A 23,323-nucleotide genomic window follows, 5' to 3' on the forward strand; every position below is an offset into this window, starting at 1 on the left:
AAGACCACTACTCCTGTAGCTCCCTGTACAACTGGATTTATTCGTCATGTATTTGATTCAAAGGGTCGTCCTTTTGAATGAATAGAAAACAGAATAGTTTTCAAAGCTCATATTCACATATTCCATTGATACCAGTGACTAGAAACAATATGTACCTCTGCCCAGTCACATGATTGTATGTTCATGTAAAGCAGCAACTTGCATGTGTTGTTGTCATTAAATGTCTCCTCCAGGCATTTTGTCTTCAGCATCTATCAATACGGATGGATCGTGGAATGTGTACATCACATGTGTGCTTGTATATTTTATTAACGCATGTATGTCTTAATGCATGGGTGGGTATACACGTGAGGGTGTGCATGCTTGTGTGCACATTTGTGAGAAACAACACTGATGACGCTGTAATGTCCCAAGCCAGCAGGAGAGAGTCACTGCCTCATCTGATTAATGACACACCTTCCCTAATGACAGCACAGGGCATTACCATTATCGTTACTCGCTTATACTCGCTTACCTCGCTTATACTCAAACTTGTGACATTTCTCTATCTAAAAAACCTACGTTTGCGTAGAAAATGCATTGTGTCTCAATGTCATGCTGTACGCCGTGAAGGCCATCTTCTCTTCTTGTGAACGTGGGTGTGTATGTGAGGAGATACATCAGCCTGTTTTGTTTGTAATCAAGGTCATGTCAGTGTTTAAGGAAGTATATTTTTCATTTCTTCATGAGCTAACAGAGCCTCTGCTTGCCTTTGCCCTGATAAAATACAGGTTTAGGCAATTTATTGTGGGCATCTGAACCACTATGTTGTTGGGTTTCTTTACATCTGTGACTCTTAGAGGGGTCAAATTGCCACTTATGGCTTTAGTCAGACCCATATCTTGATGGCCAATTACTTAGCCACAGAGCATTTGAGGCACTCCAAATCCCATTGGCCCTTCAAATCCTGGAATGATATGCCAAACCACACCCCTGACCTTATCTGTATCTGCTGGTGACATTTCTCCCAATCACTATTCACAGCAGATTACAAAATCCTGACTAAATTGTTCGGTAACCTGTCCTATCATGCAAAGCGAGGAGGGAAATAGGGCAGTGCATTGCACCCCAGGTCTGCATTACCATGCAGCAGGGTTAAAGGACCGCCGCGATGACCTGTCACACACCATTCTGAGATCATGGCTCCAGGGGCCCCTGATCTCTCCCATTCTGCCCTCCACACTCTCCAGATCTGAGTGAGAAAAGGATGTCTAGAAGTTTATTAGGCACTGGCAATTACGCAGGAGGCCCTTTGGGGCCCATATTAAGTGAATGCACTTTGACCCTTTCTTTAAAACCCTTCAACAAAGCCAGAGTAATCCCCACCACTGGGCCTGAACGGTGTGCTTCAATCACAGCACAGTCACAGTAACACACAGGGTAAGAGATAAGGACCACAAGTGCATATATCTGAAACAAAGATGTCTGATTAGAAGTGAAAAGCTGAAAATGTAGTCCAATAATATACATTTCACCCGGAAAATATGTACCATAACAATACAATACATCTCATTATAGATGTTGTTATACCATTTAAAGTAAATACCTTTAATATATTAAATATGTAAAGATCTTGTTATATTGGGCTCAACTGTGGCTGGTTGTGGGGAATGTTGCGGGATTTACAGGTAGTTATGTAACAAGTAGCTTGATTTGTCAGGTAACTGTTGTTTTAACCTAAAGCGATATCATTTGAACCTGTTATTGCTTAGTTGTTTTGAAAACTACAACAGTGGACTAATAAATCAATTAGTTGATTAAAAGTAACCATTTGATAGTACATTTATTCATGTTTCCAGCTTTTCTTTGTCGTTTATGATATTAAACTGTTGAATAGAATAAAACGTACTATAGAAATAGCTTGGGCTGTGGGACATTTTAACAGACAATTTCATTATTTTCTGATATTTTATAGACAACAAATTAATCAAGAAAAGATTGTTAGTGTCAGTCCTAATTGTTTCCCAATTAAATTTCTTGAAAACAAACTATTCCACAACACATAGAGTTCGATGTTACCATATAAAGTCACAAGAAGATTTCATCACCCGCTCCTAAGCACAAGCACATAAGTCTCAACTATAATAATAATCACAATGACACACGTGAGGCTTCAGTTTCACTGTCTGTGTATCTTTACACAGCGACAAACACATAAAAACAAAAGACACGTACAGCCTTTATCAGTGACGGAGATCAATGGATTACAAATTACAATGAATCATTACAAAAATGTAAAACCACCAGAGTAGATCATCTATTTTATGCCAAACAAAATGTGTTATTATATGGAAGTAATATTTATCTGTGACCACTAGACTCCTGTGATTTACCACATGTGCACAGTATCACGACCCTGCTGTATATCAGGGCATCATTTGAGCATTTAATTGGACATAAAAAAACACCTTTGGGGCGAGCTCAGGCTCACTTTTAATTAAATGGCTTTATCGCATTGTGTGTGTGTGTGTGTGTGTGTGTGTGTGTGTGTGTGTGTGTGTGTGTGTGTGTGTGTGTGTGTGTGTGTGTGTGTGTGTGTGTGTGCGTGTGTGTGACAGCACCCCCTCAAGAATAAATATTCAGATGGCAGAGAGAATGACAGATAGTCCCTTGGCAGGCAGAGCAAAGTGAGTGATGGAGGGAGGGGAATCAAGGAAAGCGTATTCGGGTTCAAGCTCTGTTGTGGGGGATTGAGATGGTCATCCGTCCATCCGTCAGCTTAAATCTTGTCATGAAGCAATCTGCTTTGGTGTGAACACGCGCAAAAAACACACCAATGCTTTCGCCCAAAGTACATAGATCATTCTTTTCCCTTTCACAGGAATAGACGCACAAATAAACGTCTTCCTTGTTCTCTCCAAAAGTGTAGCCTGGTCCCCAAGGCAATATATGTCTGGGCCCTTGGTCCCAACAGGGGCCCCCATCAGAAGACACCTTCTATCAGCCACTCTCATTATCCAGAGTGGACCCCCTCCGATCCCTATCAACCATTATACCATGATGAAACGACCCGCACAGGATATTGTGTGTGAGTGAGAGTGTGTGTGTGTGTGTGTGTGTGTGTGTGTGTGTGTGTGTGTGTGTGTGTGTGTGTGTGTGTGTGTGGGAGTGTGTGTTGTGGGGATGGGGATGGGAGGGTCTGGAAAGGATGGAGGGGAGGCGGGGGTCTCACAGTTGGAGACAGATGTCCGTGCTGCATTTAAGCACCCACCGCCTCCCCACCTCACCCAATACAAACACAGACACGCGCAGATATGCTGCACGGCAGCTGGAGCAGCAAATACAGCGAAACACTGTCTGCATCCCATATTATCAGCTCAGTTCAATATACTGGCTGACTGGAGATTGTAACTCCCCTGCAGTGTACCAACACGCACACACACACACACACACACACACACACACACACACACACACACACACACACACACACACACACACACACAAGTAACGGCACACGCACGCACACACACACACACACACACACACACACACACACACACACACACACACATACACACACACACAGACCGTCAAGAAGCCCTTACCATTTATTTATCAACAAAAAACTATCAAGCGGTCATTTGGCTTTTTGGCCTGAGAGTATTTTATGGCCTTGAGTAAATGATATAACATGGTTTAGCTCTGTGGAAATGATCATGTAGCCAACAGCAACATTGAGCCGGCACTAAAGCTAAATTAATGGGAATCTCAGCGACAGGGCATTTCAATTACTCCTTCCATGAGTCCAGAAGGGTCACCTTCTCGGCCCAAGCCTTCTACACTTCAAGCACACAATCACACACACATAACCTGTTCATCAATGTCTGATGCATTTTCGTCCATAAAATGTAGTCCCTCCATTTTCTTTTGTCCCACAGCGTATCTGCTGGCGTAGCCATTTAGGCCACCGTCACTGCTGCTTAGTCCTGTCAGCGGAGTCCATTTAGCAGCCACAAAAGCTGCACGACCCCACCCACCCGGTCCCCAGCACCCTCACCCAGAGCCCTCCCAACCCATGCTGCTACCAACCCTGGACTAATGGTTGAAAAGCAGCTGGTCACAATGACAAGAGCATGAAAACAAATGATTATCATGCATAGATGCAAAGAATGAGACCCTACAGGTTGAGGTGAATGTTTAGAAGATGTTCTTTGTTGTGTTATTAGTGAGGAGATCAGACGTAAAAATAAATAAATAAATAAAATAGTGTTTGCTAAATGGATCCTGACCAGAAGTTGACAGAAAGTCTCTGCTGTATAATTGTACATAACATGAAAGCCCTGGTAAACCTCAGGAAAACCAATTATTAGACACACGCTCAGATAACACCCAAATGAAAACCACAATCACAGTGATGTATTATAAGCAGATTATAAGTTTGTTATTAGCATAGATAAACCTCTTCGTACAACATAATCATCAGGCATAAACAAGAAAATTTGATACAATGTAATATTCATGTCATGTTCTGATACTGATACTGATATATGATGCTTTGTGTTATCGCAATAGCTACGTTATGTAAATACAGCCTAAAATTGAATTAGGTGATGAAATATGAGAAACCACCATCACCCACCCAGCCCCCAGTGCTGCTGAGAAACAAATAGAAGAGGTTATCAGTCAAGGTGCAACATTTCATGGCTCACACTGTCTTGTCACACCCAGACATGTTGGAAGGGGGTTGGGGTGAGGGTGGATGAGGAGCGGTAGGTGAGTTGGGGGGGCTGATACTTAACAGTGGTGTAGTCTGCAGCCAATATGACCGAAGGCCCCATATGCAGCAGTGGGACAGCACAGGAGGCCTTCATCATCAGCCACACATGCACTAGAGGGGCGCTCATGGGGTTGGGTTGTTGTATGTGTATGTGTGTGTGTGTGTGTGTGTGTGTGTGTGTGTGTGTGTGTAGACCCCACAATTGAGGGGGGGAATGCAGGCCTCATGAGGGGGAAACAAGACTGTGTGTGTGTGTGTGTGTGTGTGTGTGTGTCTGTGTGTGTGTGTGTGTGTGTGTGTGTGTGTGTGTGTGTGTGTGTGTGTGTGTGTCTGTGTGTGTGTGCGTGTGTGTGTCTGTGCGTGTGTGTGTGTGTGTGTGTCTGTGTGTGTGTGTGTGTGTGTCTGTGTGTGTGTTATAATGAAGCACATGGCCGATAACATGCTGAAGAACAGAGGTTGAGGACCATCAGGCCAACTTGCTAACCCTGTTAGCATGGAGCTGCAATCATGTGACAATTAGATTATATGTTTAAGCTGGCTCACGCTTTACATGGGAGTGCATGCAACACAGTACACGTGGTAAATATTATGTAAGTCCCATAAAAATGATTGGACGCTAGCCTGGAGTCTCACAAGGTAAATGGTACAACCACAAAAGCCTTCAACCACATAAAGGAAAAAAGGACTCATGGATTTTTTTTCTTGGTGATGGATGTTAACATCTGGACCTATCGTGTCGTTTTCATGTAAAATGTAAAATGTAATCGTTCACTAAAAACAATCAGTACAATCAGCACTTTGCCGTATACTTCATGTACTGAGTGCTAATACTGGAGGATTCAACAAAGTCCCAGATAACGTTCAAAGACAATGTCTTTGAATGTTCAACATCAAACTTGACACGCTACATGTCCTTCAACCGCCCCCACCGCCACACTGAATTTATAGTTTTGCATTAAGAGAATACAGCATAGCTACAGAGCATGTAGCTGCGAGAGCCATATTCAGTTCAACACAGTTTATATATCAAACTATATATAAACTGTGATATGGCTAGAGCACGTACAGTACATCCAATCAGTTTTGCAGGGATGCCTTCAATGTGTGAAATCAAACACCCAACCCTTCTCAATATATATACAGTATACGGCTGGACTCCTGTTAACCCTTGTATCAAGCTTAAATCCAGATACCTAGAGGGCACATTACTCACATCACTCCCGGCATTGGCTGAATGTTTGGCTCCAGGTGTATATCATGCCCTAGAGAACCATCCAATAAAAACAGAATTCCTGTGGGCTGCACATAGATTTTCTCAGGATGGAAATATTTTATTACTTTGGCTGTACAAAAAACTTGCTGTTAACATTTCTTTATTTGTCCTTTACAGCATTAGTCATTCTATTAAGTAATTTGTGTAGGTTCATCTGGCTCATCCAAGTAGTTCTGTCAAAACACAGTTTGAGATATAATATAAAAAATATTACTTTTTAAATTATTAATGATCAATTAGTAGTGCATGACTTTTCAAGCAATGAGCCTCACACTGTATTGTGTGTATGTATGTATGTGTCTAGAGAGTTTTCAGAAGCTTTAACCTTCCATCCTGCTGGATCTTCATCCCTCTCCCTTCCTTCCCCCATCACACATGCATGCACACTGACACACACATGCACACACTGACAAGCCTGAGGCATGCCAAGCCCATTTGATTGAAATAGCCATATTTCAAGTCAAGAGGGAGGCTGCATTAAAATACGACTTGCAGGCAAAATCTTTTCCCATTGAAGCCCCTACCTAACCCTTCCCATTAACCTGCTTCTACAGAAAATGGCCAGACAGAGATAAAACCACTATACTGTTAACTGTGTATACATTCACACACATAAACACACACACACACACACACACACACACACACACACACACACACACACACACACACCCACACAAAACATCTCCTCATTCGCAAATCCTCCCATTCTCCTGGCATGGGGAGTGTTCACCTATGTTCTGAGCTGGTGCTGTTGCTCCGGCTGTGCTCACCCACCCAGAAACCTTGAGGTTAATCCACCGCAAACCTCTCCTGGCATGCCATGAGGCCCTATGTGTATGTATGTGAGTGTCTAAGTGCTTTTCTGCCAATTTTTCATCTTTGTGTTTCATCTCTGCAAGTCCTGATGGGATACACATGACTCCCCCGACCTCTGACAACTTGCAGACCAAACTCAGCAGAGTATGGACTCTATAATTCTCTGGGAATATAAAGTAACATTGTGGCTCCATGGTTCTTGAGTTTTCCTTCCAGTAAGTAATCCATAGGGCAGACTGGTGGTAAGGCAGACATCCCTCAACCAGAGAGCCTCAAGCATCCACCCTGCTGAGGCGTCCTTGGGCAAGACAATGATTTGTTTCCTACTCCATGGTGCTGTCGTGTAGCTGACCCTGACTTTTGACCTCCTCCAGAGCAGAGAAAGAAAAAACTATTTCCTGCCATGGATCAATAACATCACATTATCAAAAAGCTGTGTTTAAGATTTATTTCTCCACTCTTTAGTCTCCTAATGGGAACTGATGACAAACAGTGATGGTTCATAACCTCTGAGATATGTTAGATGGAGTACAGTCAAGGTGAATGGTAGTTCCATGTTCAGTCCAGGTCTAATCTAACACCTTACTGAAGCTGTGTATTTATTGGCTTATCTTTTCCAGGTGAAGACTTTCAGTCCAAATGATTATACGTTTGATAATAAAAGAAAGAGGCTGAAGATTATTTTGGTTGAAATGAATTCCCTGATGCGGTTATGAACTTGGCCTCCTCATTAATTGATCCTTTACGGCAGGGGGGCCCACACCTTTTTGGCTTGCAAGCTACTTTAAAAATGACCAGGTCCTAGTGATCTACCTGTATTAGAAATGCTGCGACGGGGGGGGGGGGGGGGGGTGCGTAGTTCACTCCTCTCCTTTCCTCCGCTATGTCTATGTGTGTGCGCTCGTGTGTGTCTGTGGGAGCGAGCGGCGGGAATGTGAACGCGCAAGGCAAGAAAACATTTTTTCAGGGGGCGCGGGGTTCCGTTGGGGAAATATATATATATATATATATATATATATATTTTTTTTTAACAGTGCGCGATCTACTCGCACTACACTCGTGATCGAACGGTCGATCACGATCGACCTTTTGGGCACCCCTGCTTTACGGAGATGCATCCCGAAGCCCTCCAACTCTTTATTACAAAAGCAAATGTATGGCTCTCTCATGGACACTGTGATGTAAATGACACAGATAGAAACATGCCAGTCTCTTCAAATTACCCTAGCTTCATGAAATATTCAAACTGTTTGACAATACTTAATTCAGCTTGAGTAGCTCCCCAATCCTTGTGAAGCTGAATAAATTATCAGGTAAAGCAGTTCACGCCTGATTGACAGGCTCGTAAAAACAGTCGTTATCTTTGTTATGCTGTATGCCTTTTGACAAAGAACAATCTATCAGCAAAAACACACATTTTGAGTGGATTTTAAAGGACAATTTTTGCTTTAGTTGAAAATGAGGAGGAGAGGAGATGAAACAGCATTTTGATGGGATTTTTTTTTTAAACAAAAACAAGCCAGTGGAGAGATTCAGAGAAAAAAATCTGGACTGCATACTAAGAAGGGAGGAAGAGGAGGGGGGTTTGCAAACATGCACATCCAGACCCGCACTTAATCTGATTGTAAATCAGGCAATATGTTCAATGTGTGATTTGGAATTTGAGGTGCAGAGGATGCCATGTGTTCATGTGCAAGTGTGTGCACCATAAAAAGAAAGAACCTCCCGTCTGCAAACACAGAACTCAGACACATATAGCTGGTGTAAAGGGTTAAACAAGGAGGAATAATGCAGAAGTAATGTATGCATGGCATTGCTAAGGAGAGCCGAAACAACAGCAACAAACCTCCGCTCCCTCTCAGCCCACCCTTCACCAATAACACCCACCCCAGACCCCAAGGACCCCCACAACAATACCATTACAGAGGTGGCCAGGCTCCTGTGTGTGGTCAGCTAATAAAGCAATTGTCTAGCCCTGAAAAGAGGATTACTTTAATCTAGTAATGGCCAACGTCGTGCTACCAATAGCAGCGGGGTAAGAGGGTCACAAAGAATTGCTGAGAAACTCATTGTTAGGCAAGCCCCCCCCCCCCCCTTCACTCCCCAACCCCCCTGCCCTGAACCTCCCTCAGCTGACCCTCCAGCCCAATCAAGGCTACTGTAGTTCACCCATCTGGAAAACCAGAGACACTCTTTAACTCAACCTCAAGGAGAACGGGGCGGACAGAGGTGCCAAGAGGAAATGGTCCCCCCCCCCACCAACACTCACACACAAGCCATTAATTATAGAACAATGCAGTGAGATGGTGGAGATGAGCACATTGTGCGCTGTGGCCGTGTTCTGACTGACTAGCACTGCGTCATAAAGCATCAGCATCCTCATTCACTTCAATGAGACCACTGCACTGGCATAACAAATACAGGGTTGTCAAACCAAGAATAACTGGTAGAATGTATTGTAACAAAGTGGTACCTCGTAATGATTGAGAGGGAGGAGAACTGTGACGTTGCACATTCTTTAAGTCTGCATAGTATTCTAAATCCCCATGCTGTGTTTTAGCCTCCGTTAAGCCTTTAGATTCCTGGATGTAGAATTCACATTTGAATTCCTGGAATATATTTAATCATCTCACACAGGTGAGATGATTAAATATATTGCTGTGTTGCTGCAGGTACATACTTGCAGCAACACAGCTACAATAGCAGAGCTCCTTGCATTATTTATAACCCAGGGTTAATTTCTGACTGAATGCTCACTTATTGTGGGATTGTGTTGTATGATGTGGAATGTGCAGCTACTGTTGATAACAGCTTGTTCTTGTATTGGTGGGAAAACAGCCAGACGTGTTTGCTGGGAGATAGATGGCTAAAAGCTAAATACAGAGCAGGAGAACCCTGACAGGTGCTTGTAAGTCTCTGAGCAGTGTTCTATGCTGTCTCACCATCTTGTAAGTTCTGTCAATGTTCTCAGCAGTGTATCTTGTTGTTTGCACACACACACACACACACACACACACACACACACACACACACACACACACACACACACACACACACACTCAGCCATGTCATGTTCTGCATGTGTGCTGTTGCATTGTGAGGTCGCTGACTCTGACACTGTCCACTTCCTGCTGGTGCCTGAGAGGTGAAGCAGGTGAATCGTCTACCTGACATCAGCGTCTTCCTGTTGGGAGGAGAGCCAGTCTGTCCATATCAGATGACCCCCACCCCTGTCAGCTGTCCCTGTCTGCTAATGCAGCTTATGGCCGAAGCCCAAACTATGCCGCAGTTCTCCCTGTCAAACGTACACATATGTGTTCACATGGCTCTGAGCAGATGGCCAGGCCTTGTATCCTGCCTCGTGCCCAACACACTTTTTACAAAGCTCGTAGTGTGCCATGCCTATTCATACCCATGCACCGAACAGAGAGGAGGTGGTGGTGCGACTGGGGGAGGGAAGAGCAACAGTTCCAATTTTCCACCCTGTCAACAAACTCCAAAAACAGATGGATCTTTGAGCAGAAATCCATTTAGCTCCACTTGAATGACTTAAGCCCCCATTCGCTGACCTTTTATAACTCCGAGGTAGAAGCTCGTCTTAAGGAGAAATGAATCTTGTACAAATACACAGGAGTGAAAATCAATAAGCATTTTCCACAGCTGTTTTCCCTCGTATTAACCATTTGCAGACAGGTCAAATATACCAAAACCCCTGAAATACCTTTTTTACAAGTATTACTTTGTCCATAACAAACTCAAAAAAGTGAATGCTTCTGTCGATTCAAGTTCCAAAGGATACTTTTAATTAAGAGACGGCCTTTGAAACAGTCCTTCTGCTGTTAATAGTCAGAGAATTGGAACGGTGAGACTTGAAAAACTGTGACAGAATTGAACAAAGAATGTACATACTAAAAGCACAACCAACGAGGCTGAAGGATCAAGCAAATTAAACATGCTCTCATTGCTCCAGAAGATGCTCTGGTTGCAAACATACATAAAAGGGAAGAGACTAAGCCCCTCATTCATAAGCAGAAGGTGAAACATGGCAATTTACATAATGCTAATTTAACATTTACCACCAGTGATTTGGAATAGACTGATATTTTCTGCCACTCAAATATTAATTTTCCACCGAGTGCTTACAAAATGCTGCATCACAGTTGAAAATAGTGCATCAAATTTTCCTTGATAGAAACCAGGGCAGCCATGTATCAAGACGGCATTAATGAGAAGATGTCCAATTACTGGTTTGAGTTGTCCTGTGAGTAGAATACATTGCCAGATAACAAACAATAATTTCCAACTTACAATGACTCATCCAATCACTAGACTAAACTGTCCAGTATGTGAGATGGCAAAACCTAAAATTTGTTATATAACAATCTAACTAGTGTCACGATCTTGTAAATATGTCCTGTTTTATTTTGAAATGTTCACTCCCCGTGTATCATGTCTTGTTTTACTTCCTGTCCTTGTGTTTTTCCCTCCCACTTTGATTGTTGATTTGGTCCTCCTGTGTCTTTGCCTTTCTCTCCCAGCTGTGTCTCGTTCCCTCGTTTGTGTCCGAGTGTGTATCCCTGTCTGTCCGTCATCCATGTGTCACCCTTGCTTGTTGATGGTTCCTCGTGTCATCCTGGTTTATCTTTTCAGTTTACTTTCACTGCAAGGTGCTGTTTAAAGACCACAATAAATTAAGAAAATCTTATTTTGATTCTTAGAAAGCTCTATTTGCTGATTTAACATTCACTCCTACTCAGTTTTTCCTGCTTAGTAACTGGCAACCAAATACTTCTCCCTCTGCTCTGTAATGATGCTCTGAATGGGTTTGACTGATTTGAACCGTGTATGGATTGTGCTGTCATTAATGACGCCTGAAACTCCCCAGATGTATCCTGCTTCCCGTGTTATTTGTGATGAATTGATGGAACTCTTTTAAAATACCCTCTCTTAGATAAGAGAACATTTTGCATTCATATTGTTTTCACAGTCCACACATTGTTCGTCCAACACCATGAAAACAAGTTCTAAATTTGACCCTACTAACCCAAACCCTCACCCAAAGACTAACGGATGTGTTATGTGCTCAAAAGCAGTATAAACCGCTGTGCAGTGTCTTTGCATCTGATAAAACTTCCAATTAGACTTCCTGGTTTGTATTTCTTTCTCTCAGCACATTAAACCTACCTCTGTGTGGGAAACGTGCAACTGCCTTGCCTCTTAATCTGTACCCTGAAGCAACACCACACAGCCCCTTGAGTAGTTTTGCCAGAGGGCTATTGTTGGCCTCAAAGGGGCTCATTTGCATCCTGTAAAACCATGACTAAGAGTCTCAATTAATGACATTCCTAATCAAGAGAAAACAAGCAAAACACATACAAAAATACTTGATGAATATTCATTAAAATACATTAAGACTTACTTATAGAAGATATTATATTATTTTAGAAGTTTTACCGTCTTTAAAATATGAAAATGGGTTTGTTACGGTTACATTTGAAGTCATGGTGCATCCATACTTAATGTCTTTGCTAGTGTTAAAATGTTGCTTTTCATGTGTACACCCCCTGAATGTACACACTTGTATGATTATAGAAATATAGATTCACTGAGGAACTGTTGAGTGTGGCAGTGCAGTGATCAGCAGCTCAGAGAGATAATAGGAGCGATTGGACACATCAGTTGCAGCGAGGGGACTTTATTGTTGTCCACAGCCCCCAAGGCCTTGGGCTACACTGTCGTTAAAGGGGGGGGGGATTTAAAGCTCTTCCTCACACCACCTGTTGTCAACGCCCCCTCCGCCCCCACCCCCACCCTAACCCCTCATCCTTCTGCTTTTGTCCTACTGACCCTTTATGGCGCACGCACGCACACACACATGCACTGGTCGCACTCGCCTTTGGCAAGGTCTAATTAATTCATGGCTATCCTCTGGAGAAGGGTTTGGCTGGTGGGTCTGGCTCAATGACCAGCAGACGGACGGATCATACAGAGGGGGTTAAGCCAGAGGCCCGTGGCCTCACTCCGGCCATCTGATCCCCTTCTTTTAAGACCAGAATGGCCACCGGCTCTGTCTTCCACAAGGCAGGGACCTGCAATCCCATTAGTGAAGCATGAACACACCTCAAATACTCAGATACAAACACAGATAGGAGAGTGTGTTATCATCAAGCAGCTGAGAATGGCACTGCTGCAGAGCTCAGTATGAGAGGTGATGGTGTTACTCTATCACTCCCTCTTGGCTCACTGTGCTGAATATAAATCCACACAAACAGATTCATGGTAAGTATGGATATGATGAAGCACAAGGATGCACATTTCTCGATGTCCAAGATGTCTCAGCTGGTATAAAGCAGATGAGTAGGAGGTAATTGGAAAATAAGACTTGACAGTAGCTGTCTTGACAAATGGGTCTGAATGGACAAAGTGCTTTAGACAGCTGGTGGAAAACATTGTCATGCTCCTGAGGATGCACAGGGAGATGCAGGATCCAGTGGAATGTGTGCGTATACACCACTCACTGATTCCAATCAAAAAGTAGTATTGTTTTCATCATCCTGGCATGGTACAATGACAATGTTGATTCTGATGCTGTTAAAGTACTATATAAAGGAAGGAATCGTTACAGAAAGAGAACATTTTTACAAATGCATAACCAGCTTTACCTTCCTACTAGAACTGAACAAGTTAAAGTGATTGTAGAACAATTACAAGAAAAAGATACTTACAGTATGTGCTGAAGATTTCAATTTCAATGTTGGGCTAAAGCACAGGTCAATAGCCTCTGTTTCTTCTAACATTTGACTGATAAACTAAAAAAAAACTGGTCCTTAATAGGTCAAAAGACGAACAGACAAAATAAGCGGCTTCGTAATAGCTGAACAGATAATATCAGCTCATCTGAAGGAGGCTAACAGCTAAAAGCAGCTCATTCAGATTAGGTTTAAAGATAAAAAAAAACACATTCTAGGTAAATAGGAAGAGAGTCATTTAGTCTTGAGGGTGAAGGCTTTCATCAGCTTAATTACATTAGCACATCCTTCCACAATAAAGATATTTTAATGAAATTAAAGCTAATGTATTTGAAAAAAAACCTTAACAATGAAGGTCAGAGCAGCACTGACATACTCCACTGATTGATGATGCTAACAGGTGTCTAGAGAAACGGTCAACAGGTCAGGTATATGTACAGTCAGTATAGATGTGCAGATCAGTGGGACTGCACTCCACTGTGCATGGCAGCATGCACCACAGAGCTCCAATCACAACCCATATGGCTCAACACCACTGGGGTTAATAACAGCAGCAGAGGGCAGCTTGAGGAGAGCACGGACAGCAGAGAGGAACGAGTGGGGGTTTGGCCGTTTACTTTATCTCTTTTACCACAGCCACCCAACCTACACCTCGCCCACTATAACTCTAACATAATTCATAAAACCTGAAATCCATTTTTCTGCAGGGTTCTCAGTGATGACAAACAGTATGACAGGTATATGTGTGTGTGTGTGTGTGTGTGTGTGTGTGTGTGTGTGTGTGTGTGTGTGTGTGTGTGTGTGTGTGTGTAGGAAGGAGACAGAAAGAGAAAGGAGGATCCAAGTGGTGACAGTACTGTTCAGCTGTTTCTCCCAAACTGGTGTCTATGGTTACTACGGGTGTGAAAATTGGCCAAAGAACAAATTCCCACAAAGTTGGAGGAAAACATGAGTTTCATCACATCTTCACCTGTTTATTCCCCAAATTCCACAAGGCAGCTGTCATCCTGAACCTTGAAGGCTTGACCTCCAAACAACCTTTGAACAAAGGGGTGGGATTTATTTGGAGGCCCTAAAACCTTTAGAGGTTACCCAAGTCAGCTTTATTTGAAATGCATCTGACTCCACCTCGTCTCCTCCCCTGTTAGCTTGAATATTCATGAGCCATAAAGCCAGGCAGTAGAAACGTAGCAGGCATAATAAAAACGTCAGAGGTATAAAACACTCTTAAGAAAAAGTCACTCTGAATGTCAAATTCCCACCCAGGGATGTCTGGCTTGTTAGGTCTATTGTGGTCGACTGACTTTTATGCATCTGACAAGAATTGGCCTCTGCTCCTGGCAAATAACTTTGTCGGCCGTATTTTCAGGATCAAATAGTCTTTTAATTAATGCGTGAAATCGGATAGGATTGAGGTGTAAAACACAAATTCTAGAAATAAATATCTAGTAAAGTGGTATGGGATCTGATCCTAATGCAAGATAATGAAACTTCCAGTTGGAAAAAGCTGGTTGACAGTTCATACAGTACATATATGTATGCATTTAGGTAACTCATAAAACTGTGTATTTTTTTAATGATCCTGCATTTGTGACACATTTTGTATGGCTCTTTATCTTTAACAATGTCTGTTTAATAAATGCAGGACTGTTACGCCCACTACATCATTCATTTAATTTAGTTAAGCTCCACCTACTGCAGCTTGAAAAGACTTATGCATCAACATTAATAATAAGTGGAAACTGTTACTGATATAACTTAGCAGAACCTACCCTAATGAGATATTGAGTGCCTGATTGTCAGGATAAATGCTTGCAAAGGAAAACTGGTCTGCACACACTTGGAGTGTGTCCACTTCTGCTTGGGTCAGACTGGAATGTGTTATTTAAAGCATTTAAAGTTATTGTGTGAGGTCTGTTTCCTGGGAGCAGCATTGTACAGACATCCTTTTAACATAACTGAGACTCATGAGACACATTTCCACTGAGGTGGACAATAAAGTCAATATATCCCTTTGTATATCTGTAAAGTATGGTATATAGTATTTAAGTTCAAAGGGATATATCCTTTCCACTGAAAAACATCCACCTCCCGTAGCTAGCTGTGTTCATAATTTATAATTATTCATAATTTCAAAACCTTGGATTGATTTTGACCCATCAAATTGTTCCAAATACAATGACTATGTGCACATATTCTTAAAGGGACACATGATTTTGGGAGGAATAGGACTATTTTTAGTCACAGAGTTGGCAGAGGTCTCAGGATAAGTCTAATACGTTGGTCTAGACCCAAATATCTCAACGGCTATTAAACAGATTCACATTACACATTTTAAGCCTGGAAAGGGTGTTTGATCTTCAAAAGATGGATTCAAAAGTTGAAATCCCTAACTTTGTACTCTTTCAAACCACGGCTAAGACGATGGAGTGTGCAGTGATACGTTAGTTTGACCTCTAAGGACTACCTTATCATCTGCCGCTTCAACTCTACATGGGGAAATGTCTAGAAAAGCTGTCTGCAGTAAAAACTCTACTTTAAAAATATCTGTGCTCTTGGCCCTCTAGTCCATGTACAAAGAGATTAACATATGAAACACAACTAAATGAGCCACTTCCAGACAAACTCTCAAGTCAGGTGTATTTATCAGCACTTCACAATTCTGCCAGTTCATCCATATTGCAGCTCAGTGGCCTTCATCACCCTGCCTGCCTGCCATTCAGCCTGCAGCAGATGGACTGTGAGGGGTTAAACCTCCTGAACCTCCATCCTTTCCCCACTGTGTTGGCTCCCACCCTGATACCAAATATACACACCGATACACAATGCAGCTCCCTCTTAGTTTGCCCCCAGTGCTTGCAAGTCACAGGCTGGGACAAAAGTGACACCATGCCACAAAGCGCCATGTTGCGCCGTCTCTGGTGCCACGCTGAGCCCCCTGGCAGCTCCGGCAGGCTTCTGTGCCGGTGGACTTATCTCCGGCCCCATTGGTGTCATGCAGAGGGGGCTGGCAGGAGCTGGGACTTGCTTGGCTTTGGCACTGGCCACTGTTTGTTCTGTGTAACCTCTTTCTTTCTCAAGAGGCAATGTTCCAAAGGTGTGTTTAACGGTTTGTGTGGTTTTGCACGAAGAAGACACAAGACACACACTAGGGATTCCTATCTGTCAGAACAACTGCTGCGTCCATGTGCGTGTGTCTGTTTGCAGACAGCTGCACAGAATGTCACTTCCCTGAAAGACCACAGAACTAGGAAAGTAAGAAACAGAAAGCTTGATCCACAGAAAAACAGACGAACTGATCAGCTGCAAGGCCTTGTGAACTGCAAGAAACTGGTATTAAAACCACGATGTTGAGAATACACAAGAAAACATTTTGACTGCAAACATGAACCTGCACAACACTACACAGCCTTGTTTCAGATCCTGCCACGTTGGCCTCTAAAGGAACTTAGACTCTCTTGTTACCATCAGCAGCTGCCAGGGTGCTGGCAATAATAATAATAATAATAATCATCATTATTACTATTATAATCTGTCTTTGGTTTTGAGTTGGCAATATCCTAATGTCATGAAGTAGGAAAAGCAATGAAAAGTGCTTTGTAACTCAAAGGAGAGCTCAAAACTAGCACAATGCAAAGAAAAAGTAGAGAAACACATTATTATTATTATTATTCATGTGGAGTGAGAACTTTCTACTCGATTCCTTTGCTCTTTTTCATAACCATCTACAGCTTGTATCACAAATATCCTGCAGCGTCTGATGCTGATACCTAAACAGAGGCAGAGCAAGGTGAAATGTAATTCTTCATTCTGCTTTTAGGAAAGGTGACAGACACACTGCACAGATCCCAGCTGTTTATAGAGGTTAGAGAATGATCCCTGGGCTGTTGGGGGGAGGCAGTCAGGGGATATTCAGCTTGATTATTAAGTTAGGGGCTGGAGCCTTGCAGGGAAATATGATGCCTGGCTGTAATGTGTCTGACAGGAGTCTAGAGTTTTACAGATTTTTACCGGTTTCTTTTACCGTTTTCAACTAGTCTGTGTTAGTGCAATAAGACATTTCTGAGATGGTCTCTATTTTTAAATGGTGGATGATATTAGGCAAGGCAAGTGAGGGGTTATAGGAAATGTTTAAATCTTCACTGGTGTTTCTGGAAGAGTGATTTTTGTTTAAGTTAGAAGATAAGCAAATATAAAAGATGAAAACATTCATTTTCTATGATATGGCTGTCAATATCAACATAATGATCAGTTCATTCAATCATGTCATCCATAACATAAGTCACTCAGCAGCACCTGATTTGTATTCTATTTTAAAAACAGAAACCACATTATTTTCTGACAATGTGACAGCAAAAAGCAATAAACTAGTCCTTTACATAATATATTTGTATTCATACAAACTGCCTACATTTCTATAAATTACCTGCTGCTGTCAAAACAAAAGTATAGGGTACTTTATAGTCATATTATAACGTTAAAGATTTAATTGGTCCTATCTGCATTTCATAAAAGTGCCACTGATCAAAAGCAGCCTTGTTATGGAGAGAAATTAATGTGTCCGTTGGAAAGCCATCTGACAGGAGTGTTGTATTTTAAGGAACTAACATCTGAGAGAAGCTGCCAACCAACAGCGGTCTTTCCTTCCCTCCCTGCAAGAAATTTATTTTTTCTAGTTTTCCTGTCCAGTGGCGACAACTGTTATCTCTTTTTAGGAGCTAGCTGTCATCCATCTGCAAAAACAGGCCCGGTTGCCAAAGCCTGGTCACAACACGACAGAGGCCAGGCCCTCTGGAGTGGGAGAAGATAGGATGCAATGTCGGAGGCATGGAGAGGAGGATGGGAGTGGGGGGTGTAGGTGGAAGGAGTCTCAGTGTGCAAGCTGCCAGGAGATCTGACATCAAGGTCAGGAGTGGCGTCTTAAGTTAACTCAGCCCAGTGATGAGAATAAGAAACTTTGAAGCTGCTTCTATACTCCTCTGCTTTTATAGTGCCGCTCACATTATTACTTGTGAAATCTATCAAGTGATTTAATTTGTTTATTATTACTGGAAGTGCATAATATGTGACATGATGTTTGACACCTGATATATGGAAAAGCACTGGGATATCACAGGTACATTTTCTTTACTAGACATAGACTTGTATTGCACTAAACTAGTGATGTCACAATCCAGAAATGTAGCAGTCGAATACCAGCAAAGATTATACAATTCTCGATACCCAACTCGATACTACGGTAATAACACAACAATAAATCCCATGTACTTCAACATACACTCCTTTATTACCGTTTGCATACTGTTTTTTACGGGTCATAATTCCCTCTCTAATATCTATTTTATATCATGATGAAAACATCTTCAAACAACTATTTATTTAAATTTCTCTGCAAAATATACATTTTACAAGATTACAATTTCATAACATTATAATTTACCCAATCCCAATGCTATTTTTTACTGAATAAAGCTAGAACACATCATAATGTAACTTAATGGAACCTCACTCTGGTAACGTTAGCTGTTAGCTCAATTATTTAGCCAAGCTGGATTGTGTTGCCCACCGGCTGCTAACACACACACGCACACACATGCACACACACACACACACACACACACGCACACACACACACGCACAAACACTTACTTGCCACCTCCAGCGATGAATTGCGACTGACTGCCTCGCCCAGATAGTTGCGTGCCACGCAAACATAGACACCTTCGTCAGGTTTGCTTCTCCTCCCGTGTACAATTCGTAGGAAGAAGAGAGAGCCGCTGGGTAAGAGCATCCGGTGGGATCGAGGATCCTCTCGATCGGTCTCGACGCGCTCGCCATCTTTGTACCATTCCACCATTGGAGTCGGCCGTCCCTCTGCCTTACAGTTAAGGGTGGCCGGCTCGCCCTTGGACACAATTAGATCCGAGGGGTGTTCTACGATCCGGGGAGCTGCATCCTCTAACCTGGGTCGAGACCCTGTTGATAAGACGACAGAGAAAAAAGAAAACAGGTAAAACTTCTGTTCATCAAAATGACAACATTTTTGTGATGCATTCTTTATTATGATGGTGCAAACCAAGCAGCATCCTGCTGGGTCTGAAAAGTGAAGACAATGCGGAAGTGCCTTAAACCTGCATTCTTTCCAATGGCCAGCAGGGAACCTCAAGTCGCTACCACGTTGTTGTTACCACGTTGTTGTTACCACGTCGTTGTTACCATGTTGTTGTTAGGGTTCAGTTGTACTAAAACTATATGTTGTTACCTCTGCCAAGGATTACAAAAATCATAGGGCGGCTACACAAATGATCTTTCACTTTCACTAACATGGGACCATTCGAGGAGCATGCCGCAGGTCTGCCCTCTCCCAGTGCCAAGATAGCTAGCTAGCACTAGCGGTAAATGGTAACTTAGCGTTTTTTATGCTATGTTACCATTCACCGTCAGGCATCATTACCTTCCAGCTCCACCCTATGGTCCAAATATGCTCGCTTTTGGTTCCAAAAAAACAAGATGACAACTAAAATGCCAGACTTGAGTTTTCAAAACACAATGGGTGACGTCACTTTGACTAAGTCCACTTCTTAGTGTCTATGGTGCAAACATGATTTTAGAATATGGGTGTTAGTACTGATATATGGGGTATAATCAGAGCAAACGTATCTCTGAACCAGAGTCATTTGGTGTTTGAAAGCTTGCACAATAGACAACAGATTGAAAAGAAAAGCAAACATTGACATTGCTAAACGATGCCACATGTACAGAGTGTGGTTGCACTAGTGTAGGAGGACTATAATAAACACAACATAAAAATCATCTGCCTTTTTTTACATTTTGGCCACTGCACAAAAGCGGCAAGAAGGCTGCACAACTCTCCAACCCTCTTGAGCTTGGCGTGTGAATAGCTGCACAAAAACACACAATTTTATCACAGACAACATGGCTGTGGGAAGCAAGCATGTAATGTAATTACTCAACAGTTCTTCCAAATATTAATCAAGAGGACGTGTGAAATTACATGCTCTAGATTCCGCATCTATCAAAATTAAATTCTCCAGCAGTTGAGGGGAAGAAGGAGAGAAGTAAAAATGGTAGAACTATGCTATTCATTAGTTCATGGGAAAGTAGGTTGACTGAACTACTAAAATATTTAGACATTAAAAATATACAACCAACTCCAATGTATACTGTTTTGAAAATGCTTAAGACATTTAAACGGGTGTTTTCTTTGTAATAGAATCATTTGCAAGGCTGTGTTAGGTGCAAGTTCCTGTAAATTAATGACCAATATAAATGTATGGTGTGTCTGGTCAGTGTTCATGCAGTTTGCAGACTCTAACTTTATTTTAAAAGTCTGATTGAAAGAAATAAAAGAAGGAAGGGAATAGAAGCAAACAGACGCAAGGTTATTCCCACAGGTTTTTTGCAAGCTTTGAAATAGCTTTTTTCCCCTCTGTCTTTCCTCTTCCTACTCCAATTTGAATGACAGCATGTTGGCACAATTATGTATGAAAAGCAATAACACAAACTAAAGCACCACGAGGCACAAGTGAAATTTCCCCCTGGAGAGCATATGAAAGAATGACAACAGGAGGTACGTCTTGCCAGGTTTTTTCAGAATAACCTGATTTTGTTCCAGTGATGATTGTTGCAGCATTCATGACTTTGCAACAGGGGAATTCTATGCTGTTTTTAAACCAAAACCATTTTTCACTGTCACAGTGGTGCATGCTTTAGCTATGCCATATAGTGGCGTTCGAGAATATTCACAGCAGGAGATTGAAGGGAGCACTTTTGCACATAACATGAAGACTTAGGCGTAGTCGTGGAGGAGAGGGGTTGCAGTTCAGTGACCTGAGGATCTCATCGCTGCTCTTTGCAGATGATGTGGTCCTTATGGCATCATCGGTCTGTGACCTTCAACAGTCACTGGATCGGTTCGCAGCCGAGTGTGAAGCGGTTGGGATGAGGATCAGCACCTCCAAATCTGAGGCCATGGCTCTCAGCAGGAAACCGGTGGATTGCCTACTCCGGGTAGGGAATGAGCCATTACCCCAAGTGAAGGAGTTCAAGTACCTCGGGGTCTTGTTCGCGAGTGAGGGGACAATGGAGCGAGAGATTGGCCGGAGAATCGGAGCAGCGGGGGCGGTATTACAGTCACTTTACCGCACCGTTGTGACGAAAAGAGAGCTGAGCCAGAAGGCAAAGCTCTCAATCTACCGGTCGATCTTCGTTCCTACCCTCACCTATGGTCATGAAGGCTGGGTCATGACCGAAAGAACGAGATCACGGGTACAAGCGGCCAAAATGGGTTTTCTCAGACGGGTGGCTGGAGTCTCCCTTAGAGATAGGGTGAGAAGCTCAGCCATCCGTGAGAGACTCGGAGTAGAGCCGCTGCTCCTTTACGTTGAAAGGAGCCAGTTGAGGTGGTTCGGGCATCTAGTAAGGATGCCACCTGGGCGCCTCCCTAGGGCGGTGTTCCAGGCACGTCCAGCTGGGAGGAGACCCCGGGGAAGACCCAGGACTCGGTGGAGAGATTATATCTCCTCACTGGCCTGGGAACGCCTCAGGATCCCCCAGTCGGAGCTGGAGGATGTGGCCCGGAGAAGGGAAGATTGGGGTTCCTTACTGGAGCTGCTGCCCCCGCGACCCGATCCTGGATAAGCGGTAGACGATGGATGGATGGATGAAGACAGAAAACATAAATTATTTTGTTTAGTGTTTAGGAGTTTTGTCGCTCCTACATCACACTGAAGTTGGTCTCCTATGATAATGTTCTTGTGGAATAAGCCAAAGCTTAGTGAAAGTTTAAACATGCTACACTTCACAGCCAACCATAACGGTTTGGTGCTGTCTTTCAGGGTTTGGGCTAATCCCCTGAGTTCCAGTGAAGGACCTTATTGATGCTATAGGATATGAAGACCTTTTAGCCGATTGGGCACTTCCAAATTTGTGGCAATAATTTGGGGAAGGCATAAATACATGGTTAGATGAGTTTGATATGGAGGAACTCAATTGGCCTGCAGAGACTTGACCTCAACCCCATTGAACACGTTTGGGAAGGATTAAAATGCAGACTGCGAGCCTGACCCCAGACACACTCCATAATCTTCTGGAAAGCCTTCGCAGAAGAATGGCAGCTGTAATAGCCCAACTGTATATTAATGCCCATGGTTTTAAATGGGATGTCCAACAAGCTCATATACTGTAGGTGTGATAGTCAGGTGTCCACTGAGATTTGGCCATATAGTGTATGTTTATCTATGAATTTAACATACCTTTTTAATTTTGGTTTGAGGTTTTAGTTTATGAACAAAAACCACTGGAGAAAAGAAGATTGAGCCACAAGAAAAAAGCAGTTAAATGATCTGACCTCAAAGTGACAAATCCTCCATAAGGTTTTGGGGAATTAAGAACTCCGCTTAAGTTTGTGTCGCTTAGGAGAATATATCCAGTACCGTCTGATTGCCCTGCTCTCAATGCAATTACATTCACAAAGATGGAGAAATATGAAGCTCTGAAGAGGAAATGGTATTGAGGATTTGAAGTTGCTTCCAGTAAGAGTCAAATTACAGCTTTAGTCTAACTTTTCAGTTTTAAGTCTGAAATCTTCTTCCAAAGCAACACTAGAATGTTTAAATATATTTCAGGGTATATTCCACTGCCATTAATGGAAAAACACATTACTACAAATTCCTTTCTTTGTCTCTTTCTTAAACTTTACAT

General features: G+C 42.6%; 1 protein-coding gene across 4 annotated transcripts in view; it reads right to left on the reverse strand.

The window, feature by feature from the left end:
• robo3 (roundabout, axon guidance receptor, homolog 3 (Drosophila)) overlaps positions 1–23,323 on the reverse strand; it is a 75,205-nt gene that overhangs the window by 38,798 nt on the left and 13,084 nt on the right. For all 4 annotated transcript variants that reach the window (XM_029447707.1, XM_029447706.1, XM_029447705.1 and 1 more), the window contains exon 2: positions 19,250–19,576. In XM_029447707.1, the coding sequence (XP_029303567.1) occupies positions 19,250–19,576 (327 nt within the window). The remainder of the gene's footprint in view (positions 1–19,249; positions 19,577–23,323) is intronic.

The sequence above is a fragment of the Cottoperca gobio genome, chromosome 14 (assembly GCF_900634415.1).
Source record: "Cottoperca gobio chromosome 14, fCotGob3.1, whole genome shotgun sequence".
Lineage (NCBI taxonomy): Eukaryota > Metazoa > Chordata > Actinopteri > Perciformes > Bovichtidae > Cottoperca > Cottoperca gobio.